Genomic DNA, 14,013 nt, shown 5'->3' with positions numbered 1-14,013 from the left:
CTTATGTATCAATGCTCCTTGATTTTGTAGCTTGCCAGTCAGAGTTGAGGAACATGATCTTCCATATAGAGATTAAAAAGAAATTTCTTGGGGCTTTTTTGTTCAATGCTTGTTTTACGGAAGCTTAATTAATTAAATGAAAAGCAATATGTACAGGAAAGAAAGTGTTGATTTTTTGTGTTGTGTTTGTAGAGCACCTGACACAGCTCATGGCTGGGACTGATAAAGAATTCACAAAATACAAATAGTCACGTAGGGACTCATTTTAAATTCTATTAGGAAAGAAATGCTTTCCATTAAGAAAATGCAAATCTTTTCCCTAAAATCTTATGTGGCATGTTTCATAAAGATGGTATCCTGCTGTTCCCCCAGGTAAGCACAAGAATCCATTCTAGTAACTAAGATTAATAGCAGTAAATTGAATGATAGCAAATTGAAAACCACTCTAAAGTCTAAATATTATATATTATTTAAGCTGAAGCTCAGAGTCCTGGTGTAGTGTTCTGCAAACTCAAACAGTTATCAAATGTATTCTGTCCTCACTGAGCTCATCTATGCTAGAAGAATTTGCTATTAAACCCACATCAGTAGAGCTGCACTGACAGTGGTAGAGCTGCAGCTGACACTTGTGAAGGCTTAGGTGATACAGTTTACATTGAACAGAGTAGTCTAAAGTGACCAAAGAGTGCTTTGCCAGATCCACAGCCAACCTGAGAGTTTCTGCTGGTGTAACTTAGTTTCTTAGAAATACCATTGAGGGTTTTTTCTTAACAAATACTTACATAAAAAAAATTCTGCCAAGCCTGGCTGCTTGGTTGTTTATGGCATCTCCCAGTTTTTTGCACTTAACCTTTTTCTGAAGTTGAGTTTGTATTTAGTTACTTCACTTTTTCATGAGGAGATTTACAGAGGTCATGAGCCCAGTGATACACTCAGCTACCTAGTTTCTCTTTGATATAAATTTTCCCAAGGTGAATTACTTGGGAAGAACTGTACTCCAGTCACATTGTAAGACTCTCTGAGCATTAGGATTCTGCCTTTGTGTTTGCTGAGTCTCGAGCTTGACTGTCTCTGAAAGGCAAAGGTTTCTGCTTTTCTTGGAAGATGCTTAGGAAGCTTAGCAGAATCCTAGGATCTCGAAGCATTTACAAGTCATTGAACATTCAGGGAAGAAAGGAGACCACTGGTGATGACAATCATGGGTTGTGATAGGTAAAAATGAAGAGGCAGTGTTTGGCAAAAAAAATGGTCTCCAAATGTGGGTGGCACAGATTTTTTTCACTGAAAGTCCTTTACACATGTAGTCCTTAAATTTATGACATTTAAGGCATTTCAATTTCAGCATCAAAGAATCAAGATAAAAAGATAAGGTCTTTGTCTTTGAAAAGCTCTGCTCAGCCCTGGTGAGGCACACCTGGAGTGCTGTGCCCAATTCTGGGCTCCCCAGGACAAAAGAGACACAGGGCTACTGGAATGGGTCCAGTGATGGGAAATAAAGATGATCAAGGGACTGGAGCATCTCTCATGGGGACAGGCTGAGGGAGCTGAGCCTGTTCAGCCTTGAGAAGGGGTGACTGAGAGGGGTCCTCATCAGTGTCCATAAGCAGCTGAAGGGAGGGTGTCAGAGGATGCTTTCCAGGCTCTTTCAGTGGTGCCAAGCAATAGGGACAAGAGGCAATGGACAGAAATTGATGCACAGGAAATTCCCCCTGGACATGAGGAAGAACTTCTGGGCTGTGTGGGTGGCCATGCACTGAGACAGATTGCCCAGAGAGGGTGTGGAGTCCCCCTCACTGGAAATATTCCAGAACTGTCTGGGTGCAATCCTGTGCCATGTGCTCTACAATGACCCTGCTTGAACAGGGAGATTGGATCAGATGCCCCCTCTGAGGTCCCTTCCAACCTGACCCATCCTGGGATTCTGTGTGTGGAAAAGATCCAAGTAAATGTTATTAAATAAGTCCCCATGATTCAGTTTTTCATTGCAAACAGGGTAACAATGTAATTTCATCAGGAAATTGCTTCACATTTATTTTCAGCTGCTCACCTATTTTAGAGCCGTTTTAAGTCCATTTATTCTTTCAGCAAAAAATGTTGCTTCTGTATTTTGGGCTCTTTCTTATTTTGAATGCATGACCTAGGAACATCTGTTATGTGCTGTCTTTTGTGAAGTGGGACTGTCTGATATCATTTGTTTGTGCAAATTCAGGAAAGAGTGGCATTAGTTGCTGACCCAAGAAATAGTCCTCTATTTTTACAGGCATTCATTGTCAATCATGCATCTCAGCTGCAAAGGATCTGCACAATCAAAATAAAGGCTTGTGCAAAGAGAAATAAGGGTATGCTTTCTGTCCTGAAGCCTTTACAGAATCAGAATTAAAAAAAAAAAAAAAAAAAAAGTGTCATGGGACAGAGATGAAAATGGGAAGCTTTACAGCAGTCTGTTAGAACTGTGTCATACAAATGCCCGTGGGAGCTGTTTGGGTCTGGATTCAAAAGCTGCAATTCAGGCCCAACTTTCTCATCAATCAAAAAACATGACTTAAGCAATCAGTTGGAGCTGAGCTGAGCTAACAGTGCAAAGCTCTTGTAGAATGCAGGCTGGAGATCTTACTGGTCAAGTGTGCCAAGGGCTGTAGTGTACACTGATGGCTAAAATGTTTAAGTTTTAGGATTTTCTCTGATGTTTATAAAAGATCTGTTTTCTGAGTGGATACAAGAGGCTCTAATGTTCTTTGTGGTATTTAGTGACTATGTCTTTATTTTATTTGAAAGGTTCTTGTGCCAAAGGATCCTCTGTTAATGGGTAAGATGGTAGAAGTGAATATTTATGAAGCTGGGAAACATTTTATGAAGGGGCAACCAGTATCAGATGCCAGAGTTCACACTGCATCCATCAGCAGACCGTTAGCAAAAGGAGAAGTTTCTGGTTTAACAGAGGTGAGTAAAAGACATTTTCTGCTTTACTACACTGGCAAATCCACAGCTGTTCAAGCAAAATGATTCCATGCTATGTATCTCTTATCATTTTATAGTTCCCATTTATATATGCACGAAGCTTTAATGTTTTCTGACAGATTGAAATCTGAATTCAAAATATGTTTTTGCTGATGCCTGTAGCTTTACTTTGCTGACTATAAAGGCAATAATACAGTTGTCTCTTGTTTCTAGATGCAAGATGGGGAAAGAACTTCCTAGACTTGAAAACATTAAACACCAGTAATTATGTAATTCAAAGTATTTCAGTTTAGTGAAGGATGAATCAGTTTACTTTTCTTTACAAAGCTGTTTTTAAAAAAATATTTATTGATTGCATATCTGTTAAATCAGGTTGAAACACTATTCAGAGATTCAAAATTAATTGATGGGTAGAGGTGCAGAATATTTACAATATATTTTGGAAAAAGGTCAACATCTGATTTAGTCATGTAAAAAAATGAAACTCTTTTTAAAAGAGATCTGATTCTTATTTTACAGCTCAGTAGATATGGCTGTTAGCCAAGTATTCTCATACATTTCATGGAGCTCTAGTTGTAAAAGCTGATGGAGTGTGAAATGAAAATGTGTATCACATTTCTAAGCATCATTTGATGTCCTTTCTCCAGCACTGTTGTTAGGATCTCCAAAAAATATGTAGCACATGGGAGAAGGATAATTGGCAGTTTATCAGCCACCTTACTGCTTTTACAGTAAATTGCTGATAAGTATTAAAGTATATGCATGTGCTTGTTTATGTTCTAAGTAGTTAAAATACATCATCAAGGCATACCTTGCCAGTGGTGACCAGTGTTCAGCTAAGCTCCTTGGTCCCCTGAATAAGCCTGGCTGTGGAAACACAGAGCAGCGGTAATGCACTCCCTGTAATGCACCTACTGTGATGTGTTCAGCAGATCATGACACTTAGGCACAAACACTTTACTGAGCTCTCCATTAATATTGTCTGTGTGTATGTGTATATTGGCCTGATAAGGGTCTGCAAGAGATAAAAAACAGCCAAAACCTTCAAATTGTCTGGTTGGACTATGTCGCTATTTAAACACAGCTGATTTTTTCATCATAATGTTTTTTTCTAAATAATCTGCTGGAACAGAACCAAGACTGTCATTAAACTGAGTATGTGCTGCCAGAAGCTTGTAGATGGGGACAAGCAAGCAGACTCTTGACTGAAATTTTTTATGTTAAAATGAGAGATAAAATTATTAAAATCAAGGATACTGATAATTTCCATGGGGACTCCTTGAGATATATAGATCTTGTCTTGCCCTTTGGATAGGCACGAACAAGTACCTGGAATCCCCCTGTAAATGGCTGCAGCAATCAAATGATAAGGCAAATTACTTTTCATTACTTTTGTGGTTACCAGTGCTCCTTCAAGGGAGGATATATGATATGATTTATATATGATTGGTCCACTGGAAATGTTAGGAACTTTTGTTTAATGGAAAAAAATAGAATCTCAGTGTTTCAGTAAATGGAACGTCTTTGGTACATAGAAGCTGCAGCTGAAAACTTTTAATCACACTTGGCCAATGTATAATACATAGAACATGAACTGAAATTCTTAGTGGGAAGTTCATCCTGAAGAATCATACATAAATAGAAACTCAGGAACTTTCTTTAGGTTTCCAGGGGAAAAAAAGTCAGTTTGTCACAAAAGTTACCTTGGATTTCTGGCTGGCTGCAAGATGCAATTTGGGTTGGTCTGTTTTGTTGGACTGCTGGGAAACACTTCCTGCTGTGTGTGCTCAAGACATATAGTTCCAATCAAAGATGCTGTGAGCAAAATAAAAGGGGCAATATATGAGGGTCGTGTGAGCCTTTTGTAGCTTGTTATGTGCATGGGTGGCAGGTTGGGGAAAGATGAAGGAGGCAGCTCAGAACGGATAAATTCAGATACTCACTCAAAAATGGCAGAATATCTTGGATCTTTAGCAAGATCCCAAGTGTCTCCACTAGGTTTTCTGCAGCTTGCAGAACTGAAATATTGGATAAATTTTCCACTGTGCACATGTATGAGCAAGAATTAAGGTCTGCTTGTTTTATTAATGGTGTTTTCATTAGCGCACATAGGACGCAGTGAAAGGTATTTCAAAATCCATCACAGCTTCTCTCTAATGAGGAATGTTCACAGAAAGAGTGAAAGCTTTTGAAACTGTAGTTTTTAAGGAAATTAATTGAGAGCACCATCATGTGAGGATGTCAAAGCCAGTCATAAACTCATCCTAAGTACCTACAAAAGTACACCCAAAGAATAAGAGCTTGTCTGCAGTAGTATGCTTTCTTTCTCATCTGATACATAACCCTCAAAATTTTTTTTCTGAAAAATTCAGAGCAAGCACCACAAGCAACATGTATGTCTGAAGGAACAGTTGTAGGCCTTTTTTTTTACCCTTTTGGCTGCATGACTCTGGCAGCAAATTGGTCCAAAGAAATAACAGAAGTAGGTCGCCAACTGGAGTCAACAGATTTGACTGAAAAAGAGGAAGTGCAAAATGCAAGAACACAAAGGACAATTTAGAGACTCCATAAAATATTCACACATTGTATATCTTTGATAAGTAAGGAGGCAAATATATATAGAATTAGTTCAGAGTATTTCTACCATTTCATGCTTTTTCAGTGCATGAAGAAGACAGCTAATATGTATATCCATTAATGTACTACTGATGTAGAATGTCTTACAGTTGTTATACTCTTTAAAGAAAAACACTGTAACCAAGTAGATGGGCTTAGAACAAGGTCTTGACATTCAAAAATGTCAGGCTTTATGGCAGAATTTGGGACAGGAATGACAGAAGAGTCTTGGAGTCAGTAGCTCAGGTGAAAAAGCTTTCATAGCAATCAGACATTGATTGTAGTGGACATACTAAGTAGTAAAATGCTCAAGTATTTGCCAGGATGTTATTTTGTTTTTTTTTACTTCAGCACAAATTTTCTTATAAAAGCCACTCAAAAGGGAGTGATGTCTCCAAGTGGCAGAATTTTACAGGAGGGCTGTTTGTGGGGGCAAACACATTTGGAAATTTCAGTTGACAGATCTACTGTAGATTTACTTGGGTTTAAAATGTGTGCAGTTGATGATTCAGTAGTAGAACCATATTTAGAAGGCATATATTTCAAAGGATATTGCAAAGGTGAAAGTTGAAGTCAATAAAACATGAACATGTGTAAAGGCTTTTTTTTATTTGGTTGTAGTAAATCTAAGGTAGGATGTATGTGAACTGGACATTAAAAAGTAGTGACAGTAACCTTAAAATGAACATTCAGACAAAACAAACCTGTCATGAGTTACTAACTGCAATTACAAATGTCAGTGAATAAGTATTTCAAAGCTTTGATCAAAATTTAGCTCTGTTAAGTTTCACAAGAACAAGAAGAAGATGTAAATGCTGTGGGTGTTACATCCTTGCATTGAGGTGGGCTTGAAGCTGACAAAGCATTAAGAGTGCACTTCAGCATTTTGAGATTCAGAAAAGCAATTTAGCATGTTTTCTATGTTCTTAAGCACTCTGGTAAACTTGTCTTTGAGGATTTGGAGCTGGGTTTGCAATGCACATAGTGTTGAGTATATTATTTTTGGATAATATTTTTGAAAAGTCAGCACTCTGTGTCAACAATATGAATGTAATCTAATTTAGGAAAAAAAAAATTTCATGTTTATATTAGTTTTATTTGGCCATATTTAGGGATCTTGACTGTTTCTCAGCAGCATATAGTAAAATACCTAATAAATGTATCCTGTTTACAGACAAATGTTTGCCCAAAACTAATCACTGAAAAAAGTAAGAATCTGCAAGAATATGATCTCTTGTTAGAACCAGAAATAGAGTATGTTATGCTTCTGTACTCCAAAAATAATTCTGGTTGTTTACAAATGTTCTGTGACTACAGGAAAAAAATACTGCAAGATGAGAAATATATGAAGAAAAGACCAAAGGGCTGAGGGATAAAAATAAAAGGCTGGCTATCTGCCAGAGTTGCAATGCATTGCCAGAATCAAAGCCCCATAAGTCTGAGGGCCTTTGGTGGGAAATTTTAATCAGATGGAAAATTAAGGCAAGAGGAAAAAAAATAATTTTAACAGGCTGTTTAATCCCCTGTCATTATTTTTTCATGTTCATGTTTCTATAATGCATCTATGACTGACTTTCTTTTCAAACAAATACAGGCACATCTTTCAGTTTTCTGTTTTCCACTGGTTTTTGTGATGATATTCTCCATGTCTAACACTTCCCCTGTGAATGGCATCTGCTGGGAGCCCCCATTTGCAATGTTTCCTTTTGTGAGTCCAGGGTCTTGGTGCACACATCTGTGGCTCCCAGGCCTTGGAAATACCCACAGTTGTTAAGCTAATAGCTATTCAAGTCATTGGGCTCTTTGGAGGAAATGAGAAGTGAGACACTGATTTTCAGTTAGCAACCAATTATTTGCTCATTCTGCTTGTTCCTGTTTTCTCCCCCATCCTCCCTGCATTTTAACTGCAGTAGGTTATTGTGGCATTGTGCTTCTGGATACTAATGAAGCTGGTCTTCCAGCTAGCCACAAATATTTTCTAGTTATGTGAGCAAAAGATGACCTTTAAACATCACCCAGCCTTTTTTCTGATGGTAAGAAACAGGAAAGATGCATATATCAAACACTTCTTTATAGCCTGCCAGAAAGAAAATTCAACAAAGCATAGCTTGAAGGAAACTCTCTGATCTCAGGTAGAAAGGGTGCTTCACTTGCAGGCAAAATAAAATGGAGAAGGGAGAAGAAAACATCTTCTGCTGGAACAGGAATGAAAGAAATCATGTCAGAATTAAGATCTCTGTATTGGAAACTTCCTTCAAGGACTTGGAAGGAAATGTGGAAGATGTGCATTAATTAATAAGCACAGTTTTTACATGTGTTGGAGTTTCAAAGGGGTGGAAAATTTGGTTCCTGAACAGGAACTAGAGATTAGAGATTTATGGCAAAAAGAGAATGAGGAAGCAAATTTTAGACCAAAAAATGGCATAGGAGGTGCGAGTAGAGGAATCTTTCATAAAATTTCAGAAACTGTAGGGAGTGTGAGAAATGCTAATGAAAGACTGGAACTTCCAAAGAAGAAAGATAAAGTAATATAGAATATACCTTTTACCTCTCTCAGAAAGCTACTTGCAAAGGCATCTTTGTATCACAAAGATGTAGTGACAGAAGAAGGGGAAATGCATTCAAACTAAGAGAGAGTAGGTTTAGATAGATACTCAGAAAATGTTGTACTGTGGGGGAAGGAGGAACTGGAACAAGTTGCCCAGAGGAGCTATGGATGTCCCATCCTAGAGATGTTCAAGGCCACATTGGATGGAGCTTTGAGCAACTTGGTTTAGTGGAATGTCTCCTTGCCCATGGCAGGGGAATTGGAAACAGATGATCTTCAAGATCCATTCCAACATAAACTACTCTATGATTCAATCAGTCTCTGAAAGAACTGATTATAGGGCAAAGCAGGCAAGTACTTAGTGCTTTTGCATTTATTAATCTGTTTTATTTAATGTGTTACTTGTATTCCCTGCTGGTTATAAATAGGGGTCATAAAAGAGGGTGTAAAATCCTTCTTAATTAATTTTTTTTTTCTTACATTTTCTTCAGTTATTTCCTGAAGGTCACTATAAGGTTCATGTAACAAGAGATCTATTTCCTTTTGTAGAGCACAGCTCAATGTCACCTATGAATGTTTTTTAAAAGGACCTTTGAAAGTCTCAATTTTCCTGAAAATTAGTCATGTGCTGTTCCTTAGATGCAGATATCTGTGATCTACATATTATCTGTGTGCTGTGTTGGCTTTGTTTCTTTGGGGAATTGAGTTGAGTTGAATTTTTCTTCTGCTTGAAAGCCCATTTCTCAGCTCAAAATTTGAAACTTGAGTCTTTCTTATGGGCAGAGTAAATTTTTCTTGCTGGGTTTAGATGAGCACTGGCTTGAGTCACATGTGGTGGCTGGGGAATTTTAATCAATGCTTATCTTTAGGAACATAGTTCACCAATGTCTGTGACAAACACTTGAGGTGTAATTCAGTCACTTTGGGTTGTGGATATGGGCTAGGTGACATCTTTATTTCCAGCCTTATCTGCTATCACTCAATGAATAATTTAGCCATTTGATGACTCAAAACTGGAACAGAAGGTAGTGCAAGTGTGTTGATCCAATACATTTCTCTGCCCTGCTTAGAGGGCTACAATACACAGAAGTGATTTAGGACAGCAAAGCCAAGAACCAGCATAAGACCTTCACCAAATACTTTTGTCCTGGTGTCTTTAATTTAATGGACATGTTGCCTTTCTGCCCATGCCTCTGGCAGGGCTGAATTTCAGCTACAGTGCTCAAAGCTCAGCTGAAACAACACATATTATATAGACCCTTTTCAAACAAATGCTCACCACAGTCCATTTCAGGTGAAAAGATCTGAACTTCAATTTATTTACTTTTCACTTCCTAAACAGACAGTGTTATTTTGCTGAATGTCACCGTTTAATCACTTAAATTACATAATTATGTAATAAATGGAAATAGTAATGGCTGGGAGGATTCAACTCTAAGTCATTTTCTGGAGAAAAAGCAAAGGTTAAACAGAAATATTCTACCCCTTCTGCCTCCAGAAGTAAACTGTAGGGCTGAAATAGTTCTGCCATTTTTGTGCATTATTTCTAGTACTCAACCTGCTGATGCTGCACTGCAAGATCAGTGAGTGGGTTCTGCTCTCTGTTTGCATAGGGAAATGTGTAGCCATAGTAATTTTAACTACTTGACACTCCCTGAAATATTTAGGAATTCCTTCTAAAATATTTCTTCTTTTCCATCAGATCCCTTAACAAGCAGACTCTCTGTGAAAAATTAAATAGCATTTGGTTTTGGTAATCCTTTATTGTTTAATATACCAGCGTTCAGTAAATTTTAATTTGCTTTCAGGAGAAAAATATAGCAGCCACAACTTTTCTCAACTTTTATATTGTTTTGGAAGTCATCTATATCCAGTTCACAAAGATCATCATAGGTTTGAATTTTATACCTCTCCAGCAGACTTTAATACAAAGATAGATGAAGGATATTCAGCCCACCTGTATATTTTATCTCTGTTTGCAGTATTTAGTCATCCTTTTTTTTTTTATTAGTGCTCCTTAGATCACCAAAAAGCACACTGAGGCAGTATTTCTCTCTCCATTCCTTCCCTGTTTCTCCTTTCCCTGTGAGCAAATACACAGTCAGAGGCATCAGATATTTATGTCGAGTGGATTTTATTTCTATCTGTTCCTCCTTTACTGAAACTGTAATTAAAATAGTATTTCTACATGAATACTTGAAAGGCAAAAAGGCACATGTAGCTCATGATACAGCTTTCCCCATCACCAAATGAAAGGTCAGTAGGAGGTTTGAATTTACACGTATAAAGTGCTGGAATGTTGAACATCCACCTCTTAGAAATGCATTTTTTGCCAGAACCATTGAAGTGAGATGATTCATTACCTTTGAGATTGTTTTGAAGGGCAACAAAAATTACAGTCATGAGATTAAGCTATTTTTTAACTAAAAACTGTTTTAAAAGTGTAGCTCATTTCAAAAAAATTACCAAACCATGTTAAAGGTAAACTGCCATGTTCTGTATCCTTTCATATTATCACATGTCCAAAATCTTTATTAAATTCTGAGTAGATTAATGGGTTTCTAATAATCTCATAATCATCCTTTGTGTTCTTGCTTATTCCCTTTACAATAATGAGAATTGCTAAGATATACATAAATTTTGCAAGTAACTTTTTTTTTTATTCTGAAAAATCTATTGAAAAGGCATTGAACTGCTCTGCAATAGTAGAATTAATTGTGAGTTATGGGAGGATACCCAGATACATTTTTAATCATAATTTCCCAGTCAGACTTTTTTAATATTTGGACCCAGTGATTTATGTTTGTGCTTTTAATACACTTATAAGAGATTTATTAGAGATTAGAGATTTTTGGTTTTAATTTTGTGGTATCAAGGGTGATAAGATAAGGAAAACGTGTAAGAAAAAGAGGAAAAGGCTTTTCCTTTGTAAGAGAAAGAAACTCATTTTGAAAGGTTTTGTCACTACCAAATTATAGTTGGCAAAGATGTCTGCATATAAAAATTCAAAGGCACATTTGCAGAGGCTGTGTCTTTGACTAAAATGAAATTGCATTTGAGTAATAAGTTCTATTTGATGGCTATGTTGGAGAAATAGTATCTTAAAATATTCAAATACCGTACTTCAGTGAAGTGGTTGTGAAATCCACAGTCTTAAATTTCGTCCACCAAGGATACTCGTAACTACCTCAGAATATCCAGGGAACTTACTGTGACTGTTGAACACTTTAGAAGGATTGTATGCTCCAAGACAGTCCACAGAACGTTACAGCAACTAGGCAAGCTTAGAAACTGGTGCTAATTCAAAGGTCACATGCAGTAACTTTGTGTTTGTGCAGGCTGTATTCCATATCATGTTTAACATTCCCTCCAGATCCTTTATCATATCATTAGCTATTAAAACATGTTGTTGAATTTTTACTGGACCAAACAACAATAGAAATAAACCCTTGCCCTCCTACTACAATCTCTCCCACTAAGATATTTTTAAAGGAGTCTTCTCAAACTACAGGGGTAATAATCACTGTAAAAATGTGTGTTCTCTCTTTAAGGGACTTGGCTCAATGCCTATGAGTTTTCATTCAAACTGAGCTTTAGGATCAGTTCTTATTTTTAGTAAGTTCCAAAGCAAGCTGTTCCTGTGGGCTTTATCAAAGACCATTAAGTAAAAGAAATGCAAAAAATTACTGGTTATTTAAGTACTTTGTTAAGACAGCTTTACTTGTGGTTTGTGTTCAGTACACTAGTCTTGATAACCTTCCTCTGACTGCTTCTCATTGTGTATTTAAATTACTTGAAGAGTTCCTCTACCTAAAATTTATTATTTCAGACATTGGAACCCTTCTTAAAAAAAGAAAATATATTTTCTACTGGTTTATTCTAATGCTAGCCATTCTAGCCAAAAATTACAACTGGATCTGTTGTAATTGTCTCATCCAGCACTGGGATGAAGGAATTCTGGATTGAAGGATCTAGCCAGGTTAGCAGGTGGAAGGTTATGATGGTGGTGTGGGAGGGTTGGGGTAGATAGCCCAAATCCCATACATGTTCCCACTGAGGTAAAATTGGTGCTACATCTGTTTGCAGTCCTTTAGGTATTAAGCCTTTCTTATTCATCACTAAATACTCCAAAGCTTGTTCATCATTTTCAGAGGGAGTTGACTTAAAGCAGGTTCACAGGTTGGCATCAGATACAGTTCATGTTTTGAGGTTCTAAAAGTGTTAGAGGGCTTCAAGCACAGCTTTTCTATGCTTAAAACTCAAGCCCATGGGATGTTTAAATTCCAGCATATTTACCTTCATTTCTTTTCCTTGAGTCAGGACCACAACTCAGATTTGGTGTATTTAAATGACTTCATTTACATGATTTTAAATAAAATCATGATCTAGGACATATTTCTTCCATTCTAGACATTATTAAAAACTGGAATTATGATGAGGAAAATATATGTACTGCAGTGGTGCTTCAGCTTTAATCACTAAGGTAACAAGCAGTGGCATGAAGTTATTTTTAATTAGGATACAGTGGGGTAAAGTCAGAACCAAAGTTATTCTACACATTCATTAATGACACCATGGTATGAAAGAAATAATACGGATTTTCCTCATTCTTTATTGTAGAAAAGGGCTGAAAAATAATTTATAAATTAGAAACATACATTTTAAAAAATGTTTATAAATATTTTTCTGGAATAAATGTACATTTTTTGTTGTTCTTGCTGATATCAATCACACAGAATAATTAAGGACCTGAAGGCAGACCATTTTTGATCAAGCTCATCAGCCCATAAGAAAATGGTTAATCTCAAGTTTCTGTCTAAATTTAAGTCAACAAATGAGGATTGATTTTATTGTATTATCAATGTCTTCTTTATGGTATTTTTTATTTTGCCTTTTTACCTGGTCTTACCAGTAGAAAACTGTTTTGTTAGACTTGGCCTGTAAAGAAGCCCTCTCCACACGTGAGTGAGCATGTTGTCTTTATTCCAGGGCAGAAATGGCCAGCCTCTGGAATGAGACAGCTGACCTGGCTCATTTGGTGTTATCCAATACCCTCTTTTCCAAGGGCTGCTGCTCAGTGTCATGGGTGGGAGCCAATGTGATGAGTGGAGCAGGAGAGCTCATAGCTATTCCTAGCTATTAATTACATGATGCTTTTCTGTCTGACTGGGTGATTGGCAGAGCATGGCAGTCTAGACTCTTGGTAGACTCATGTGACCTCTCAAAAAGGTCTGGCCACCCAAGTACCACAACCTCAGATGGATGTGTGATTGATAAATAGTGAAAGGAATGAAACCTGACTGGCTTAGAGAGCCAGAAGTCAAATGCAAAACAAAAAGAAAAAGGCCTGTGGAAATTACTATTATTTTTCTTTAGTCTCAGTATAATCAGGGGTCCTTGACACAATATTATGTGAGAAGATTATTCACTAAATATCTTGGCTTTCAAATTGATAGATTCTTCTTCATACCTATTTTTATATACGTGTACTGTGACAGAATTTGAGCAAATGCTCCATTTTGGATTGGAGTGGCTTGGAAATGTTTGTGAAAGTACTTTTGATGGAACAAAAATGTGTAAGCAGTGCACTCAAGCTCTTTCTGTCAAAAAAATCACATAGCTGCAAAAACTACCTATGCATAATACTGACCAGATGGATTTCTGGTCCTGAGGAAAGGGTCCTGTTATCAGGACTAGTGGATTTTTTTTTTAACTCTCATCCTTGTTTTGACATGATTTCACATGTGATTGTTAAGTCATTTCAGTCAGTGTGACTATGATTTATCTTATCCGTATGGAAACTATTTTGCAATTCTCACATACAAAATCTCTGATAAGTGCAGATAACATAATTATCATACAAAAAGGACAGCTGTGAATATCCATTTCTA

At 37.0% G+C, this 14,013-nt stretch overlaps 1 protein-coding gene across 3 annotated transcripts in view; it reads left to right on the top strand.

Moving 5' to 3' along the window:
* CDKAL1 (CDKAL1 threonylcarbamoyladenosine tRNA methylthiotransferase) overlaps nt 1-14,013 on the top strand; it is a 369,457-nt gene that overhangs the window by 343,829 nt on the left and 11,615 nt on the right. For all 3 annotated transcript variants that reach the window (XM_079302373.1, XM_079302371.1, XM_079302372.1), the window contains one exon: nt 2,776-2,940. In XM_079302373.1, coding sequence (XP_079158499.1) covers nt 2,776-2,940 — 165 coding nt within the window. The remainder of the gene's footprint in view (nt 1-2,775; nt 2,941-14,013) is intronic.

The sequence above is a fragment of the Erithacus rubecula genome, assembly GCF_903797595.1.
Source record: "Erithacus rubecula genome assembly, chromosome: 3".
NCBI lineage: Eukaryota > Metazoa > Chordata > Aves > Passeriformes > Muscicapidae > Erithacus > Erithacus rubecula.
The sequence above is the reverse complement of the archived record's forward strand: the minus strand, read 5'-3'. Positions and strand labels throughout refer to the sequence as shown.